Source organism: Ciconia boyciana, chromosome 2 (assembly GCF_034638445.1).
Source record: "Ciconia boyciana chromosome 2, ASM3463844v1, whole genome shotgun sequence".
Lineage (NCBI taxonomy): Eukaryota > Metazoa > Chordata > Aves > Ciconiiformes > Ciconiidae > Ciconia > Ciconia boyciana.
The window spans coordinates 68659433-68681125 of record NC_132935.1 but is presented as its reverse complement, the minus strand read 5'-3'; the positions used below and the strand labels follow the sequence as shown (position 1 = coordinate 68681125).

General features: G+C 36.9%; 1 protein-coding gene across 1 annotated transcript in view; it reads left to right on the top strand.

Moving 5' to 3' along the window:
* GABBR2 (gamma-aminobutyric acid type B receptor subunit 2) overlaps positions 1-21693 on the top strand; it is a 491815-nt gene that overhangs the window by 326637 nt on the left and 143485 nt on the right. Inside the window, exon 12 of the mRNA XM_072851328.1 lies at positions 10570-10677. Coding sequence (XP_072707429.1) covers positions 10570-10677 — 108 coding nt within the window. The remainder of the gene's footprint in view (positions 1-10569; positions 10678-21693) is intronic.

Here is a 21693-nt window from a genome sequence, read left to right as displayed (position 1 = left end):
CCTCCAATTATAATTTTTTCAATGGGATAGCTTATGCTTCTCTTAGAAATCATCTTTATATGGCCACCATTGACTGTGGCAACGCACTTTCCCTGTATCTAGAAAACTCTGAATTAATGCTGGGGAATTCATAAATATGGGAGACAAACCCACTTCTCTGTTCAGTAACTCTTCTGTCTTGCCTCCTTTCCCCCCAAAACATCCCCTAAGTGCTGGATACAGCATGATCATTTGGCGCCATATTATGAACATCCATCTTTCCATATGGGCAATATGCTTAGTGGTTTCATAAGGACTAATTACAGATACCAGTTCTTATAGGATCAGTCCAGTACAAATTTCTCTTGATCATTTTTTTCCCTGGAAATGCATGATTTTTGTTACCCATTCTAGCCGTATTAGAGATTAGTTTAAAATTCCCATTTTATGCAAGACTGTGACTTAGTCTTTAAAAGAACCAGCTACAATGGAGTGTGATCATAAAAAGCCATTGAGCCAAAAACATGTGGGTATAACTATAATAACTACATCTCAGGCACAGAGAAGAATCATGTCAATGGAGGGGGATATTTTTTGTAGGGAAGTAAAAATTTTGATTTAACATTTATAAGCACATGCAAAACTAAAAAGCTGTCATTAGTGTTATCCCCTCTCTACATCAAGTAATCACCTTCTTTGTCTTCCATATTTCAAAAGCGATTAGACCTCACCAGAGCAGCAGTATATACATGATAGCAAGTTTATTTAATTAGATATGTTATGTATGGTTTCTGTGATCATTGTGTCTTACAGTTTCATTTTCTGATAACTTTTTGACAACAGTTATAGAAGGTCCTTTAATACTCCTGAGTCCACCCACAAAATTCAGGAACAATGGTTTCCAGATTGTAGGTATTACATTCCAAATCTATTGTGTGTACTTCCTCTATAGCACAGTGTTTGTAGCATTGTTTGGAGGGTGAAGTGCTTTGCAATCTCTGGTCTTTTCTGACCTTTCTACAACCTACATTTACATATGGCATATGTTTTACTCTGTAATATTCCAAGGACATTGAAACATGATACAGAATTATACCAGTAACACCTGAAAATTTCAAAGGATTTCTTCGATAAGTTGTACTACTCTTTTGCACTCTGTAAGGCACTGGTTGTAGGAGGATGTGGTATATAAGACAATATGCTGAAACACAGAACCAAGTGTTAAATGTACTTCAGAGTCAGCAAAGCACTTTAAACATATGGTCAAATAATTTGCTGAATATGGGGATTTATGTAAGTCTTTGAAATTATATAGTGTTGACTCTGGGCTAGAGTGGGTAATTGGTTCCCAGACTAACTCATTTTTATCTTGGTATGTCCATTTTCTATGGGAAAGTAATCAAGTATATTTAAGTATCTAATAATTTGTGGTTTTATGGTAAGAATTCATAATACCAATTGTAGCATTATTTAGTTGCATGTCAGAATTAGAGATTAGGTGTCATATTGTAAAACTCCAGTTACATGGAATTAAATCTACCCAAAGCAGTGAATTCTGAGAAAGTGGTCAGTATATTATAGAACATTTAGATCATGCCTTACTTAATAACAACTTTATTGGTTGTACAGAAAAAGGAAAAGCAATACAATATTTCATTAAATGCATATGTATGCCAAAGTAGAAAGTTCTTCAGTTACGAGGGAGAGAAAGAGAATGAGAATGATCTTTCTTTGTTTTTAATCTCAGAATTACCATGGTATCATAGCAAAAAAGAAGTTAGAAGTAAGGGTGTGAAACGAGATGTGATGCCAACTGGAAAAAATGCAAGCAAGTAGAAAAATAATTGAAAGCATTCATTATATGGAAGAGAGAGACTCAAAATTAGCAATGGCAGTGACATATCCTATGAATAGAGTTTAAGCTGACATACTAAATAGAGATACTTAAAATAGAGAGAATATTAGATATGATCATAATGTTTAGACTTCTGTAATATGTTCTACTGAGAATTTCACACTTTACATTTAAGACAAGTAAAGTCTTTGCAAGTTGTAACTGCTATGGGATGAAAGGCTACTGTGGCCCTAAGGAGGAGCATAGTGTCCTCTGTCATGCATCTCCTTCAAGTAGGCAAATAAAATGATGTTCATATTCTCTGGATATAACTGATTAGGTTGGGGCTGAAAAGAATATTGTTTTAAGTACACCAGGTTGCAGTAAAACGCCCATAGTCTCCACCCAGGAAGGTCTCGTGTATTAGGTAGTAGTAGACTGAAAAGCTCTGCTTCTCCTCAGTCCTGGTAGTCCTGATGTGTAGCAGCACTTTCTCCTAGAGAGTGTGCTGCATTGGGCGATCGGAGTGATAGGGAAGGGGCAAATGATCTGTTTGGAATAGTTCAATATAGGATTCATGCTGTTCTGGGAGATATCTGTTCTGGAGATGGCAATTGTCTTCCAGTCTCCTTTAGACTCCAGAGGTCTGCAGAGGTTTTACATCAAAGATAAGAGGATCTAAGTCTTGCGATTTACACAGTCACTAAAATTAAGCACGCTTTATCTTGTTTATCTCATGAATTAGCATAATTGATATGAATTGCCAGAACCAGGCAGATATTCTGTGATTCCTGGTGATCTCACTGAGCCCTGTTAGTGTTTTGCCTTGGATAAAGTAAACAGAGCACATGAAGGTTTTTGCACCAGGTTGTTCTCAGGCTTTCAGCTTCCAATCAGTTGCTCTCAGTCATGATGCAGGCATTTGGAAACAGCCTTTGTACAGAAAGAAGGAATGAAATAGTGGGGTGGGGTGGGGTGGAGAGACAGAAAGAGGGAAGGAAAGAGTAGCGATACCACTGATAAAATCCAGCTACCTACTGCAGTGTGTGACTATCCGGACTATGTGTTTTTCTCAATCAGACATCCTGAGAAAATGTACATTCATGACAACAGTAGATGTTATAGACCTTATCTTCTCAAAGGTGTACTTTAAAATGTGACCTTTAAATGTATCCAGATCTTCAGAAGCACTTAGGGGTTTTCAGCTAATATTATTCTTAATTATGGATCATGAACACTTGAAATCTGACTCTGTGTCTTGTAGCAATGTGAAAGGCAGGTTTTGTTCTTTTTTACTAATTTTTCATAGTCACATATCTTCCCCGCTGAGAGAACATCTAGGCAAGGTGGAACTGCATGATCCACATTGCACCTTTTCTTGGGAAACCCTGAACCTGTGCAAGGTGAGGATTTCAGGGTGGTATAAGAGTGGAGAGACATCCTGAAAACCACATCAAACAGAGACTCCAGTGAGGAGCAGGGAGGAAAAGCCAGGTGTGAGAGGTTATGGAATGGGTTCCTAGGGATGGGGGCAGGCTGCAGGGTGAGGGGGATGCTGGGCAATTGGCTAAAACTCTGAAAGCTGAGCTGGCTGAGAGCAGCTCTGGAAGCAGGGACTTGCCTTTAATGGTAAAGCAGGGAGAGGGAGAAGATGAACCTTCCATCTATTTATTTATTTCTGCTTTGTCTTCCCTTGTCACTTCAAGTTTTCTCTGTTTAACCATTTTTGGGAGAAGTGACTGAAAGGAAAATGTCTGGGCAGTGCCACCTCAAAGCTGTGGCTGTCTTGGTGTACTATGGGCAAGAGCCACTTGGACTAGACGTTGTGCTACCAAATAGCATCTAGCCTTGATATTTGGTTAGTAGTTGATGATGTGCTCCTTATTTGTACCCTTTATGCTCTTTAGGCATTGCTGTAGATTTGGGGGGGTTTCCCCCCTTTGGACTTTATATTTGCCTAATTCTTTTCCTCAAATTGTTTAATTTTGGCCAGGAATTAAAAAAGCAACAGATAGACACTCAGCTCCTACTGAACTGCAAAAGGATTTGGACCTCTAATCCATTTCTTTGTCTCTGGAAACCATAGCCTTTGTTTGTATTTTTAGTCTGGCCTTTTTCATTTTGCATGTATTCTTTAGTTTATTTCCTACTTAATTGTTTAGCTGTTAATTTTAATCTCCCTTTTCTGTATAATCACTTCCATAATTGTCCTCACTGTCGTTCAGTCTGAGACTGATCTCACTCCTATTTAATTCAAAGGCAGTTCTGTTACTGAGTTTAACATGAGCCTGATCAGCTTCTATTTTAGTAAATGACATTTTCTTGGGGGAAAAAAAAAAGCAGAGACAAAAGTTACAAGCCTGAATAGATCCTTGAAACAAAATTATTTCATATGCTGGATCAAATACACCACAACCTTGCCAGGGATTTATTAAGATAATATTTTTAGAACATTTTGCGTCTCCTTCAGTAGGACAACAGCCAGAATTTAAAGCCCCCTTACAGAATCAGGAGCAATTGTAATATCTTTTACACTACCCATGGATTAATTCTGAAAAATGGACTGAAATATATTAAGAAATCACTACAGGAGATCTCACAGCATGTGAAGAACCACTGTACTTAATTTATGTGAAAACAGCAGGATTCAATTCTCTAATGTTATTGCCACTTACGTTTTACAAGAACTGTGCTGGTGCCACACAAATTCTAAAGAATGAGTTAAAAGTCATAAATGCTTGTCAAAAAACATTTGATGTAAATGAGAAAAGTATAATTCAAATGGATGAACTCATTCTTTGGGGCCTGCCTGTGCTCACACTGGGGATTTGCCATGGTTAACAGAAGCAGGATCAAGCCCTAGTGAAAACTTGTTGAGATTACACATTTTTGTTCATCATAATTATCCTTTATGTCCCCAGTTTGCCAAGAATAATAGAAGGTGCTTCATTTTCAGCTCCTGAGCAGCCCACAGAAATCAACAGAATTGTCTACTTAAAGATAATTGTGCTCTCCAGGGCTAAACCCACAGCATGGTTTATTCTCGTGTTTGTCGCTTTTAAGTGCCTAAGCCTAATACTAAGATGCCACCAAGCTGCTCAGCACTAATGTTCAGCTGCAGCCTAACCCTGTGGGCACTGCAGCTTCCAACCTGGTGCGTGTGCAAAACTGCCTAATTATTGATATTCCCAAAAAGAATCAGTCTGAGTCTCATAAACTGAGCTGGAGAGTGTCTGGAGTATCAAGTCCTTTGAAAGATTTGTTTTTATTGAATAAATTATTTTAAATAAAGTTTTTATTTAAAGAAACCATTAAAATTAAGGTCTTGAAATGGTAAAAATGATGCTTTCAAGAATCTTAAATCTGAGTGATTCCTCTGCAAGAACATAATCTAAATGTTTTGCTAACTGAAGAGAAATTTTTAAAGAACGAAGTTGTTTCACTATCCCATTCAAATAACTGTTATTTAAAAAAAAAAAAAAAAGTCACCTGGACAGGTGATAAGAAGTTTGTAGCTTTTTATGCAGCACATGGAAGTTCTTTGTGCTGACATTTGGTTTTCTTTATTCTTCATTCTGAGTTTTTAATCCCATCTTCTTGTGGTTTGCTTGATATTGGCAAACTGGATTAGTATAGCAAATTTAAAGCTCCAACACCAAAAAAGAGAATGTGTAGTATATTCAGTTCAGAGGGTTGTTATTTTTTTTTTCTTTCAACTTAACAGAGGAGTAAAATGCATCACTTTCTTGATCCACTGCATTTGAAATTTTTATTATTGCTTTCATGAGCTCAATACCTTCCCAGGCATTCCTTGTCAGCTCATGACTGTGTGGTCTTCTGAATGCATATGCAGTGGTGCTCAAATATAGAAAATAATGGAACTTCTTTAACAGTGAAACTTTTTACCTTTCATCAATTCAGTCCATTTTCCAAGATAACCTTATTTTAGAATTTTATATAGAATTGTAATTGTATTAAAATAAATTATTTTAAATAAATTCGAATAATATTCTTGTTTATCTGAAAGTTAATAGTACCTAAACTAGTGTTTTTGTTTGTAAGCTTCATTCTTAGAATATATAATCAAGGAGAGACTTTTACTTCTTTGTTCAGGATGTTTCTGATGCTTTCACCACTTACTAATTTCCCCTTACTAATTCATTGTTCACAGTTAGATAGCTTCTTTTATTAATAATGAGTTGTAATATCAAATAACTTTGTAGGACTGTTGCACAGATATATAAATAGTAACCACTTCACCATTCACAAACAAGATGATGGGAAAGGTGCAGAGAGATTTGTGTGAAGATATCAAATAGCAGCGTTCAAAACGTAGGCTAGCCAGCTAAAGCTCAAGGTTGAGAGGAAATATGATACAAATTGAAGTAACTTTATATAAGGCTGTTAAGCTGTCAGTGCTTATTATATGAAGGAAGAATAGTCTTACTTAAAAAAAATAAAAGAACTTTAGCACCTTATGGATAGGTTTAAAACGGAGGCTTTTTGTTGCAAAGGGAAGTTGAAAAGAAATGCTCCTGCAAGATGTAAGGAGCATCTTGTTCATAAATGCAGTGGCTCTTTAGCTGAAACTTACAACATTTGTTTAAACATTAATATTTGACAAAGGTGGATTTTTGTTTGTTTTAAATAAACATCATATCTGTTCCAAGTCTGGAAAATTACCAAGAATGGTCTGTTTCTTTGTGGAGACATTTTCAGTGTTTGGTGGTCATCAACTGTGTTGTCCACTCAATAAATGATTTCTAGCTTTTTCAGCTATCACAAGTAATGCACCTGTAAGAGCTTCTATCAAGTAATTTATAAAAAGCACAAATTCCAATCACGGGTGCAAAGATAGTATTTTCAAAAATAGACTCTAAACCAAAATAGTGTAGGAAATATAAAGAAAAGAGAATTAGGAAACTGCATTTTAGCGTCTGCATAGACATACTTGATTGTTGTATACCAAACAATATTACCTCCTTTGACACTTGCATGTTGTCTTTGAATGACAGAGAAACAAAAAAATTGTAGGAGATATTCAGTTAGTGAAAACATCTTATTCAAAAAAAGAAGTAACCAAGAAATATAAGCAGATAATTGAAGGTATATGCTAAAATTCAGTGAAGGCATGAGGAATTTTGTAATGACCTAACCTTTTAAGAAAAAGATAAACAGTAGCTAGTTTTATGAATTATTCTTCTATAGGAGCATAGGAATGTTTTCACGTTTGGTGTCTAGTTTGGAGGAGGAATTTGAATGCAAGTTTCCCATCTTCTAAGGAGGTGCCTTTCCTGCTTGTTTGGTGGGTACTGGGGGGAGGGTGATCTTCCTCAGCCTCCTCTATTGAAATGCATCATTAAAAACTTCCAACATGAGAGAATTACTGATCGATTGTGGAACATCATGGTCATGCTCTCCAATTATTGGTGTTATTTTTATCATGTTCTTTCAAATGAGTGGGATTTGGAGGTATAATACATTTAAGAATATAAATGGGCAGATATATGAATTTCAGAGGCTTTTGCTGTCTTCTAAATTTTTCATTTTGCTGGCTGCATTAATGAATTATAGCAGACAAATTCGAGGTCATTTTCTTCAAAATTAAAAATTTGTTTTCATCTGAAACTTATCATCTCATTCTTAGCACCAGTGATCTCATTTTGACAAAATCTCCTGATATCTTTAAGCCAGAGTGTTTCCAATATAGCCAATAGTTATATTATTCTAATTTGCATAATCCAGATCAGGAATATATGAAACTTTTTGAACCAGACATGATAAAAATAATATTTTTCTGAATATTGAGTTAGAAACATATTATGAGCATAATTGAATTTATTACTATTCCCAAGAGGCAATTACTCTTTCAGTGAGAACAAAACAGGGTCTTATTAGAGACATGAAAATACCATGTATCTGTTTGCCAAATATATCACTAAATTGTACACAAAAGAGCTGAATACTTATTAATAGCAGCAAAAAGATTGAATAATAAGAATGGTTATCACAGCTCCGTTGATGTGAAGTCAAAAAAAGATGTAACTGGCTAATATGAACATGTTGATATGAAACGTATTTTTCAAATCACTCAGAGCTGATCTAACTGTGGTTTTACTGAATTATTAGCATAATGTATGATAATGGATAGCGAGCAGACTTCAAGAAATATTTAAATTAAAAATATTACTATGCTGACCTAAATATCTATTCCGATTTTTTTTTGGTTATGGGTTTCTTTTTCAATACCGCATTCAAGAAAGCCGCAAAGTGGCATAACTCATGTGGTTTGAAGCTAATCACAGGCAGTTTGCTGATTTTATTAATAACAAGATTAACCAGCAATCAGTGTGAACTATATGTTCAGAGTCAATATCAGCAATGCAACAGATAAACCACATTAGATGCTAATAAAATATTAATATATACATACAAATATCTAAACAGTCTTCTACACGTAATCCCAATGTTTTCTAATAAATGCACACGCTGAGTTACATGCAGACACCTGCTGCTCACAGGACACATGTGTTACCAGCACACCCTTCCTTCTGGGGGTGCAGGTTCCCCTATACACGCCCGTCCTGTAGGAGGTGTGGGTTCTCAGCCTTTGTGTGTGTATCTGCAACCTGGTAATGCCCACTCCAGTGAGTCAGCACCCCCTGAGTTCACACTTGCATGCTCGAGGTGTGTGTCCCTGTGTGGTGCACAGTGCTACCAGCATATGCCCTCTCAGACAGTTTTGGGTGTCCATTTGCATACACTCCTCTTTGCCAAAACCCAAGGTGCCTGTTCTGTATGTACTTTTCTCTCACTAATTCACCATTATTGACCACATGTATCGTCTTTATTTATTTATTTCTTTTAAGGAACTGTAGTCATTTTATGTCTGTTATTGCTATATCAATACTTTTTGAGTAAGCCATATCTTTTTTTCTTTTCTGCCTTGATACCCAGTCACTAATGCTTACTAAAAATCAGAATTTCTATTCTACAGAAAATTTGAGGGAAAAAAAACCACATTTTGAGTACAAAAATGGAAATTCTGAAGATGTTTGGAAAGGCAAAAACTAGATAACGTGTACTTAGAAGTGAAACATTTAGATTATTCCTAATATTGATCTTAGATCCCAAGTTTTGCATCTTATTACAGCACCTAGTTTCTCATCAATATGCATGTCCTGAAGTTACAAATTAAAAATCCCAAACTCTAGAAGTTAGATGTGAAACCAGGCTGTTTCCTATGAAAAACTTTGCCTTTAGGTCACCTAAAGATTTTTTTTCAAAATCCTTTCTCAGAATGTCCTGTTTTCCACAAATCAGATTGTTTTATATCAAAAATCAGCTCTATTGGCCAAGGATGCATGGTCCACATGGCCAAAAGAAGGCTTGTTTTCCCCTTTTCTAGCTTTGCCTTTCCTGTCTTTAGCCATTGTCTCTTCCCCAGTTTTTCCATCTGCAATGCACAGTGCATTTTATTTTTACTTCTTTGTTCGCTTTTGTGCAGGCTCCCTTTTTGACAGCTGGCCCAGGTGGAGTCTCTAGAGGGAGGAAGAGATTGTTCCTCCTCCTTGTGATTTCTCAGGCTCTCAGACTCAACTGTAGGCTTCTGGCTTTCAGACTCAGCTGTAGGCTTCCAGCTCCCTGCTGTGCCTCTTGCATGCTCTTCCACCTGCTACGCTTTCTGGTGTCCAGTCCCTCTTTGGGAAGAAAATAGTCTGTTCAGGGCAGAAAAGCTTTCAAATAGCCAGATCTCCAGGGTAATGAAAAGAGAAACTTCCAAGGAATTAGGAGGGGCAGTGCAGAGCTTGCAACAACTCTGAAAGTCACAGGCTTAGCTGAAATAAAGTCTGAAAGCGAGGACCTACCTCTAAAAGGATGCTATGGGCAGGTGGGGAATTGCACAAAAAAGCTTTTGTAACTTTTGTTCTGTCCTCCCTGGTCAATTTGAGGTTTTTCTGTTAAAAAATAAGTAATTCTAGTTTTTACTCTAAAGACGTCATGTCTTTTTTAGTTTAAAAATCTTTTGGTGTTCTCTGGGAAACTCACTATAAGGAAAATGTCTAGATAGGTCTATGTCAAAACTGTGGCCAGCTCAAGGTCCCATTAGTCCATCGTTCTGTGTAAGCTGACCATCTCCTTTTTTTTAGACCCATATTGAGGGTATTATCTTTGATTCAGGTCTTGTCCCCGAGGCCTGCCCACAAAGGCTATGTTCCTGTCTTGCCATTTTTCCCTATATGATAATTCTAAGGTCAGTTTTTCTTATCTTTCCAGAACGCTCAGGGTCTGCATTAAGTTATGCATAACTCACGTAGTACAGTTTCCTCTTATTTAGTCTGAATAACATCTCTACTTCTCTGTTCATTTCTGTTCAAAATGTTAATAATAGCTCCCTAGGTAGTTTTTATAGTCTCAGTCTCTTGTTTTCCTTCACTAGTTCCTTCCTCTGTCTGCATAGAACACAATAAAAGTGAAAAAAATGCGGAATATTGTAACAGAGTTGTGGTTTTATATATGGAAGAGATTGTTAATTCAGCATCCAGATTTGTTATACTTGGAGAAGGGATGGAGGGAGGAGAAAAAAAGCAAGAAAGCAACGAATGTGACAATTCTGAAATGTCAACATTTTTGTGAAGTTCTTTGAATATGTTTTTCTCAAGGTCTTGAGAAAAAAGTTGGCTGAAATGATGATATCCACATTGTCTACTGAAAATTAAATGGCTTTGTCTTTTTTTATATATATTTTTTTTTAGGTCCGAACATGGATTCTTACAGTGGGATACACAACTGCATTTGGAGCAATGTTTGCAAAAACATGGAGAGTTCATGCAATTTTCAAAAATGTAAAAATGAAGAAAAAGGTGAGGGGAAGTAAACTATTTTCTCATTACCCTGTTAATATAATTTTCTAATTGTTTTGCTGCCTTTCCTGGATGACCATACTTGTGCTGACTCTGTTCATGTGTCACATTCAAAGATCCTGAATGGTTTGATATTGGGGCTTTCTTGGTCTCCTTTTTAGTCTCTGAGAGTTGGAGTCAAGCATCAGCCCTTCAGTCTTTATAACGAGAGGTGGAGAGTGGAGGTGGCTGCAAACTGTCAAAATTAATTTGGATCCTCACTCTTATTTAGTGTGTTGTTTCAGCATCCAGAGGTCTCCTTCTGGTAGATTCACAGCTGTTATGAAATGTTTTCTGTATATGTCTGTTTGGGATCGTGGTTTAGCCCCAGTCAGCAACTAAGCACCACACAGCCTCTCGCTCACCCTGCCTGCCCAGTGGGATGGGGGAGAGAATCTGAAAAGCAAAAGTAAGAAAACTTGTGTGTTGAGATAAGAACAGTTTAATAATTGTTAATAATAATAATAATAATAATAATAATAATAATAATAAATGTAATGAAAAGGAAAATAACAAGAGAGAGAGAGAAACAAAACCCAAGAAAAAACAAGTGATGCAACCGCCCACCACCCACCGACCAACACCCAGCCCGTCTCCGAGCAGCAATTGCTGCACCCTGGCCAAATCCCCCCAGTTTATATACTGAGCATGACGGCATATGGAATGGAATAGCCCTTTGGCCAGTTTGGCTGTGCCCCCTCCCAGCTTCTTCTGCACCTGGCAGACCATGGGAAGCTGAAAAGTCCTTGACTAGTGTAAGCATTACTTATCAACAACTAAACATCAGCGTGTTATCATTATTCTCATACTAAATCCAAAACACAGCACTATATCAGCTACTGGAGAGAAAATTAGCTCTATCCCAGCCAAAACCAGGATAGTACATTACACAACTTTCTCATGGATTGGTAGGAGGAGGCAAGAGAAAGTGCTGTTTATACAGCATTCTATTTCTAATTTTGATTGAAATTGCATAAGCTTACCCTAAGACTGATCAGAACTGAACCACAGTAGTCATCTCCAGCATTTTTGGTACAGAACATTTTCCGTAAACAATTAGGCTCAGCTTAGGAGTAGAACAACACTTCATGTATGTATTGTTCATTTGACATTTTTCCCATGGAGCTTCTTTTGACAGATGACGTGCTTTTAATCAGATGGTTTTATTTAAAAATGGGAAAATTGGTGAATAGAAATAATTTTGGTGGAAAAAAACATTAAGAGAAATGTGCATGAAACAGAGAAACAAAATTAATATTATTATAGAGTGAGAAGTAGTGCCAAATGCAGTTCCTATATGCAGCTGAATAGATTTATTCTAATAAGAGGTAAAGAGTCATTTACACCCAAAATAAGTAGAAAAATATTGCAAAACCTTGTCAGATTCCTCTGTTTGTTTGCCTCTGTGTGTGGTCATGGAAGAGCTGTATTGGGTTTTTTGTTAGTACTATGTTATTTTTTTCTACAGTTGCAACATGTGGGGAGGTGCTGTCAACACAAGATACACCTTTCCTTAAAAAGGTTTGGACTTTAGATAGACAGAGAGAGAGTTAACTCAGTTTCTGAGAGGTTTTATGTCTCAGATTATTAAGGAAATACGTGCTGTGGCTGGAACTGGCCCTAGTGCTCTGGTACCTTAACACAACCACCTAGTCCTTCCCTCTACTATTCGGTCATGTCAGGTTTGCTTAAATGTTTGTTAATTAAATCCCAAATATCAATCAATGTAAAAAATAATAAAAAGTAAATAACAAATATCTTAAAAATAAATAAAATTATAAGAAATTTCTGTACCAGAAACAGGATACTCTGGATGGAGGGAAGTGGAGACCACCCTTTCTGCACCTGTGCAGAGAGCCCACCATAATATATCAGTTTATGCTGCCAGAGTCCAGTATATGTTTTTCAAGGATCTTACACTTCCTGTATTAAAGATTTTTAACCAAAGCTGAGCCAGTATTTTACCTTCTTGAAAAATGAAAATTTATATTGCAAATATGTTTTCAGCTGTATTGGTATAAATCTTTGTAAATTAGTGAAGTTACACAAGATACTGCCAGTGTAATACATAAAAGCACTTACTTAATAATCTCTATTATCCTGAGAATTTTATCATTTCTACAATACACACTACTCCAAATAGGAATGAACAGAGACTTCAGTGGACTGTCACTAAGCATTTGCTTTATTGTTTTTCAGAAAAATTTTCATTTTAGAGCTTCAAGTTGCTACTCAATATTAAATTTCACTGTCTGTTAATTGAACATAATCCTCAAATTCTGTGTAGTGCCTGTTCTTCAACGGGTCCATCAACAACTGCAAATTGCAATTGTTTATTCACAGCTGGATATTAAAAATGGTTTAAGATCGGTTAAAAAGACACTGACCAGTGTAAGGGAGATAAACTTTCAGACATCTGGATGCTCGCCAATGAGATGCTTTGCTCTGAGTGATACTGGAAACATCAAGGCTATATTAGGGCACCTTATTCAGTATTCTGGAATTAAGTAAATAACACATTTTGTTCTGTAAACTTTAAAGAATGGCTGTTCCACAGAATTATCTTGGTTTGCTTTATTTGGATATCCCACTCCGGAACACAAACGTGAATCATAAAAGACAACAGTTTTCTTAATGCAAAACACATTAGCTATCCATGATAAATGTTTACTAGTCATACATTTTCTGTCTTTGATTTGCCAGGATAGATAAAACTGGTTTTAAGAGCTGATTGAAAAACATGGCGTTCTTTACTTATGTCTTACAAGAAGGACCTTTCCATTTGCAGTAGATGTAGTTTACAAACAAAGCATTTTGTATCTATGGAAGCATAGACAATAGAAATTTTCACAAACGATATCTAAACTGACAAATAAACAAAGGTAGTGTTGCATGAAAAAGCACATTAACGTTTTTTGAATTAGCTGTGCCACGACAGAGTAGACTGGTGTTTCAATACAAGGAGTACAAAGTTCCGAAATTATTTAGGTACTGTGGATCCTATTCATTTGTGATCACTTCAGTTTCCACCTGCATATGAGAGTAAAATCTGGCATTTAGGTATACTGCTTTTGCTTGTCATCCTGGATAATTTCATCAGGAAAATTTTCCAAACAGTGAAATTTTTTCACAAAGTGGAAGAATCTCTGTGTGGCTTTTGAAAATATTGGTTCATTCATTTCATGGAAGTAGGTATTAAGTAAGGAGAGAAGAATATAATGAGAGGATGTATTCATCTTTATCAGATAAGGCAAACTTGCTTCCAGACTTTTACTGGACACTTATCTTAATTGTACAACATGGCTTTCTGAAGAGATGAGTGGATTTCTCTCTCATATTGAGAAAATATATAGAATTTTAAATAATAATGCACTATAGCTCCATTTTAGTGCAGTGGAGAGTGGAACTAAATGATTTAGAGTGTCTTGAATTAGGTGAAGATTTGTGTTAACTTCTGTTTACAAAGCTCTCACAAATCTCTTTTATTTTCACCCATTTGTACATCCACTCCTTTGTTATTGGAAAAAAAATAAACAATAAAATTCAGAATACACTCCTTCTGCTATAAGGCTGCTAACTGATAAATTTTGCAAGATTCCCAGAGCTCTGTTACCATCTTTGATCTTGCTAGGGCTCAAAGGGAGCAAATTAAGAATGTATTCATTTTAGCTGTCTCTGAAACAGAGGGGTGCAAGGGAATCAATTTTCGTCAAATGGAAATGACAAAATCAGTAGGGGTAAAAATTATTTTTGAGTTTTAAAGAGGTTAGTAGAGATAATGGAAAGTAGAATAAAATTAGTATTAAAAATAACTGTAACACTTATAATTGAGGTGCAATTCTGTTTTTGATACGCCTCTCTTCTGTTGGTTTGGACAGCGGAATATCTTCTGCTCAGTGAGACATGGGGACTGCTTTTATGTTTCCCTCGCCAGCAGAGGAGGACTGGTAGTGGGTAAGAGGAGAGAGAGGAGAATATCAGTGGCAGGAGAGCATGTGGTGTCCTGGGAAGGCTTTAGCTAGCTGAACCATTTGAAGAAGCCAGCCCTTCTGGTAAAATTTAGAAGGTTGTGAATCTGTCTTTTTTGATAGGAACAGCACTGTCTTAGGTTTTAGGGGGCACTAAAGCCATACTGCATAGTGACTGCTCCTGCACAACTCCTGTATGCCAAATAAAGACCATTCACTTTTGACAAATACCAGAATAATAACAAATTCAAAGCAGTGGTATTTAAAGCCTCCATAGGCTTCATATATTCTGCTCCTACAAAGACAAGTATTTGACCATCTGTAGGTGAATACAATAAAGCATGATGATCTGGATCACAGTGTTGCTTGTTGCAGCTCATATTTGAAAGTGCGATACTTCTTGGTTGACGTTGCTATGATAAGCTTGTCTTACCTGTAACATAGTACATTCTAGCTCTGTCTATTTGTACTTAATCCTTTAACTGTGACATCAGGGGAGGGATGTTTTATGTTTAATTTTCACTGAAAATATTGTCAATGTACTCAGTTATTACTACCACTGTAGACTTCTGGTGACATATGTCTTTATGTTGAGAATGTTATTACAAGGTAAACACAGAATATAAGTGCACAAGGGATGTATAACCGCATCTTTTCTTAAGACTTGTGCTGCTATAGTTTTGCCAACATTATTTTACTCACTGATGATATATCGTAAGTTTTCCTCTGTTCTTTAATTTATTATGTGATTGTGGAGTTCTCACAGATGAGAAAGGGTTAGAGAGCTTAACAAGTATTGAGAAAAGATATTGGTACTATCCCAGGGTTAGAAAGCTACAACCAACCACAAGAGAGAAAAATTACTTACAAGTCCAACTTGACTTAGCTATGCCTACCAGTCTGCGGTCTGGCAAACTTATTTTCTTAATTTCCTACTAAGTCCTTAACAGACTTCTGAAGAGAGCTGTGGTCTTCATGCATTGCAAAGACAGATAGGAGATTGTACAGCCTACTTTATTGACACTAGCGCAGGGATGGGAGGCTGGCACTGCAAGAGAACCATGGGGCCAGGAGGTAGGGAGCAGGGAAGAGGCTGAGAACGAGAAACTGGGTTAGCTGCTAAGGGCTTCTGAGGGAACAGGAGCCTGTCTGGATAAAAAGAATAGGGGAAAGTTTGGGATTATAGGTTGAGAGACGGAATTGGGGAGGGAGACGGAATTTGGATAAAAATTCCCAGAGAGTTAAAATAAGATTGAGAGCCAGCAAAGAGTTGAATGGGGCAGGGAGGGCTGTAAGAAGTGGTCAAGAAAGCTGAGTGTGGTGGAACATAGAGCCTGAGTTTGGGATTCAAGTGATAAACTCTATTTGAGGGACTAGGTCTGGTTTAAAATTAGATTAAGATTGAAATTTAGAAGCAGGATGGCAGGCGTGAAAAGTAGGGACATAGACTGGAAAAGCAACATAGGAGTGGGAAAGGAATGAGGCAAGAAAAAGTTGAAATTAGGACTGGCCAGAATGGTTGCACAGAAGTGTGGGCAGAGCATAAAAACTGAACAGAGGATTTCAGAGTTTCACTGCTCTTTTTTCTATTACTATGTATCTGTAAAACCTACAGGCAAAATAATGTGCCTTGTCTTCCTGTTATGCTGTTGTACAGCTCATGATAGCTACTAGTTACTCTTTTAGCTCAAGCTGATGAGGTGTGCAAAGATCTACAGGTTCCTTTTGCTGATGTGTGCAGCTCTCTCTATAAGAATTCTCTTTCTTTTAATTTTCTTTAAAAAGAATGGGCTCATGAAAATGTTAAAAGGCTTATGTTGTGGCTAAAAAGTCAATCATTGAAAACCTACAGCTTGCTAGGATCTCTACAATATACATTTGTTCCCCCATGTGCATTATTAGGATGCCAGTGCAGCCTTAGTTTTCTATAGGATGCCAATGTCATTGAGCAGACACAGCGAGTCCGCTCTGGGCATGCACTAGGACTGTATAATAAAAACAGGTAGCTTTCTGTTGGAATCTTTTTCACTTAAACCAGAAAAAAATATGTAATTAAAAAGGCAGTAGGAGTTTTGAGAAAGGTGGTCTCATGTATCAGACAGTTAAGTGCCAGCATGAAGGAAAATAATTAATTGCCAGAATTATTTATTATGCTTTAGAAATCTCTCTGAACACAGTTTTCATATAGCATGGGGTTTTGAGAGGCAAACTGATTACCCGAGTGAAGCAGAGCAGGAATTGTCACACTTTTTAGCTCGTTGCCTTCCCACTCCATTTTTTAACACAAGTTTGGCCAGCCCACCTCCCTAATTCACATACTTAATGGTCCGTAGACTGAGAAGCATGATAGACTGGAAGGGGTAAGAGACCATCCACATTCTTTCTGGGAAGCCAAGCACATGGGTTGATCTGAGCAGCCCCTGGTCCTGACCCCTCCAGTTGGGGTGGGCAGCGGCTGGCTGTGTGCTCCCACCCCGTGGTACCAGCTCCAGGGAAGCTGTCAGTACCTGCAATGGCACAGTGTCCCTGGGGAAAAAAAACAGAGAGAAGAGAGCAGCTGGAGGCCACACACTTAACAAGCTCATGTGCTGCTGCCTTCTCCTCACAACTTGTCTCTGTTTATTGCTATCCCCATCCCTCATTTGAAAACCTCTGGAAGAAAGTTTATAGGATGAGTGAAGTCTCTAGTTATAGACTTTTCTATAGGTTTTGCAAGCCACCTAAGGAATTTAAAATTTATTACAACCTATAATCTTTCTCACAAAAGTCCTAAAGAGGTTTTTTAAAAGATGCTCATTATCTTAATAATTTAAAAATAGACAAAGCAAAGTTTTCCACATTATATTGACAGAGGGTTTAGGTAAGAACCTCACAGGCCAGGCCACATCTTATTTACTCACTTAAATGCCTTTGTAGATGTAGTTCTGTATTAACATAAATGTAGATCATATTACTAATCAGTTCTTTCTGTAACTACTGCTATAAAATATTTTTCCAGGTCAGTTTTCTGACTGTAAATATTTATACTTTTCCAGGGTATTTTTTTCAATCTAGCTAGAGCTGTTTGTGTATATAACAAAAAGCTATATGCTGGATTTCCCCTAGGATACACATGTATTTCACTAAGTATATATGAGAGATCATAAGTCTGAAAAGGAGATGTGTCAGGATCCAAAAATTTGCTTTGGGTAACCATACCAACAGTACAACAATCTATTAGGGGCCATCTGCTGAAAATGAACCAGCATATGGATACCTAAAGAAATGTTCAGCATTATTGTTCAGTCTTTGAGAATAAGAAAGAAGACAGCGGTTTGAAATTTGCTTACGTTTGAGCTTTTTTTTTTTTCATTATGAATATTTACCACTGGACCAAGTAATCCATGACACTTACAGTGCAGTGTAAATTATTCAGGTATAGCTTCATGGGTTATTAATATACAGATATAGTTCCTGAAGCGATATAAATGGAAACCAAACTATTTTATTACTTTTTTCTCTAAATAGCTATAATGATAAATTTTAAGTCCAAAGCTTCAAAAATAGTCAATGTAATCCTACAACCCATATTTAGATGTAAAATAAGCATCCTGTTTTTCATAAGAGCTGATCAGCCAAAATGCCAGCCAGGGAACAATAGGAATCGCATTTCTAAAATTTACATTCATATAAATATGGATCGGGGAGCTAAATCTCAAGCTCCTGTCACAGAAAGAAGTTGAGATAATGAACTGTACATCTAGGAGAAAAATCTGCTTTTGAAGTAATTTATGTATGTAAATTTCTGCATGGTACAGTTTGATAAGGCTAAACCTCAGTAGCAATGAAAACAATGAAAACGCTGTGTAAAACGTAACTGCTCATAAACGGTGCTACAACCACAATTTCTATGTATTATGAAACTAATGGATGACAGAGAAATAAAGAACATGTCACTAAACAGTATGAGGCAATGTATTCCTGAATAGCTTGAAATTGGATTGTAAATGTAATCAAGTGCATTGATGTCCCCAGCTATTCGGTAACGATGTAGTATGCTTTCCCACAGAATTGTTCATTAAAGAAAATCTTAAAGTCTCAATATTTTAATGTTATCTCAGACAAAATCAGAACATTTCTTCCAGACCATTCAAATTCTTTGTGCACTTTTCCCCTAAAGACTGGGATCCCTTTTAGCACTAAAGATGAAAATTCACATCTCTGGTAGAAATTCCTCCTCACTTATGGACCATGCAATCTTGGGTTCAGCAGATGCACTTCTCTCAAAGGTGAATTTGACCTGCTTTGTTGATGGGATATGCAGCTCAAGGCAGCATACTTAGTTTTACTTATAGTAAAGTGCAGAAGTTAACACGATGCTAAGGTCCATTTCTAAAGCTGTTCTCCAAAACATTGTATAGCAAGAATGGTTGCTTCTAATGCTGTCAAGTCTGATTTCTTCAGTGCCGTTTTGGTTTTTAAGACTACAATGTTTTTCATTTTTGTCCTTTCAAGACAGTTTTGTGAAACTAGCAATGTTATATCGTTCTGTGTACTCCCTAAGGTTGAATTAGCAATGTTAGTAAAACAATCATCTCTCTGATTGTCCAATGCATGGTAGACATGATTGAGCCTCAGGCTTTCAAAGATGAGGAATTTTATAATTTCTTTAAGCTGTCACCGAATCCCTCCCCTTCTCTAACCTCTGTAAAATTTCTATCTTCAGCTCCCCCTAGGAAACATCCCCCTAGGATGTTCCACCTGTCTTTTATATGAGTTGGAAAAGGGGAAAGGTGTTTTCTAAATGGATAGCTTCTCCTGGCAGCAAGGCGTAGAGTCAACACATTCACATTTGCAATGCAGTTATTGAGAGGGTGAGTCTGCCCAAAGATGCTCTACAATTATTCTGAGCATGAGTCAGCAACGAAGACACGTTCTAGAAATGTGTGCTTTAGCAGGCTGGTGACTGTAGCAATTTAATTCTGAAACCCAAACTTTATGATCATATCCAATTGTCCATTATTATCAGTAGTACCATGCACCCCATTACCCTGGAAAGCAGCAAAAATCATCAGGTTCTCAGACTGCAGGGGTCACAGCAGATATTCACAGAAAACATATTTATTCTTTAATTTATGAGTAGATATACAAATCTTTCATCAAATTAATCAACGTACCTCTAAGAGAGTAAAATGTCTTAAGCATAGCTTTTTACTGCAAGTGACTTACTGGTCAAAAAAGCTTGCTACTACAACATATGCTTTCTAAAATGTTAGCATTCACTCATTAAAACTAATGTAATTGCAGTGTAAAAAGTGTTCCCAATACTAATCATAGGACCTATTATAGGAAATACTCATAACAACTGTTGAAAAAACATTGTAGAGTTATGGGGAACAAGTGCATGATGTGTTTTCAATAGTCCTTTTTTCTCATTCCATTACACAATAGAAATTAAGAATGTATTACAGAATAGTCCTCTAAAATATTAATGGCTTTAATAACTCAAAGATAGATATCTCCCTTGGCCCACATATGGCAAAGTTCACCTATCATCTACCACTGACTCTGCATCACCAACCTCATGGCACCCATCCCACCTGTGCTGACCCACTAAATGTAGGGGAGCAACCCCAAGGTGTTTCCCAGTTAATCATACTGGGAGAAATGAAAGGGTAGTTTATGCAATGGAGAGAATATACTGAAGGCAAGTTTAGGAGTACTTATATGGTCCCTTTTTCCAGCCTTGCAGACTTTATCATTTTTTCCCACATACTCTGTTATTTTTTCTCTTTCCCCTCCACTTCAGAGGGAGGACTCCTATCAGCATGATTTCTGTATGTACCAGGGAGAGGAACATTGGGTTTCAGATTTCTGAGGGCTTCGATAATTGCTGTCAGTGCTATTCATTTAATGGAATAAGGTCTAGGAAGCTTCACAGAGGGATCCTTTAAAGAGGGTTTCTCTCTACAGATTCCATCCCAGGAGTCTGGGGAAGGGACAACTAAAAAAAAAGTTACTGAATAGCATTAAGTGTTTATCCAGCTAGTGCCAGAAGGCAAGGGACAGATCTGTCAGACAGACTAGAAAGGGTTGATCTACATAAGAGAAACCAGAATTGACTTCTTATACAGAAAAAATCTAAATTTTTAAGGAAAAAGAAAAAATATATTTATCTCAAAACCTATAAATAGATACAAAAATACTCCCAGCCTTGCTATGCTTCTATGAATTCAATGAATAAAAAAAACCAAACCCACCACCAAGATTTAGCTAATACATCTTCCTTTAAATTTAAAGATATTTTATTCTGACAAAGGGAGGTGAAGTTCCTGGTAACAAAGAAAGTAACTTTGAAAAAAAGACAGGAGGAAATGAACTATTTAATCCATGCTGGAAAGCTATTTGTGGAACTCACAGAGTACAAAGCTAATATTGCATCATGGAGAAGAGGGTAAGTCTTCATATGCAAGACTCCTTGTTCTTGGTTAAGAACAGAGTTCAGCTTTAAGGTCCATATCATATATATATATAAAAGGTAAGAAATAACATATATATACATATATATATACATATAAGGTAAGAAATAACAAAAAGTTTGCCTTAGCCTTAACAACAAAAAGCGGGCCTAATGTTTAATTGCTGCTGTTTGCCAAATTGCCAGGTGACCCCATAAACTGGTTGAGGATAGGGTCCTGAAGGGCACAATGGATGTGCTTTAGAAAGCAAATGAAAAAAAGCCCCACAAAAGGTCTGTGAAATAATAACCAAATGGACAGTTGAAGTTGCCGTGGCAGGTACTACAGCCTGTGATAGTTCTAGAAAATCCCCAAGAGTTTCATGAGCAGAAGCTTCATCCCAGAGCTTTAGACAGATTTTATATCTCCTGTGATCAGACCACAAGATCCATTGAAGATAAGGACTTTGATCTTGACCTTGTCTTCATGGTCACAAATTTTCAGAAAAGTTTTTATTTGCTCATACAGTGATGTTGCTGAGGAGAAATGGCCTACCAGTTTCCATTCTGAGT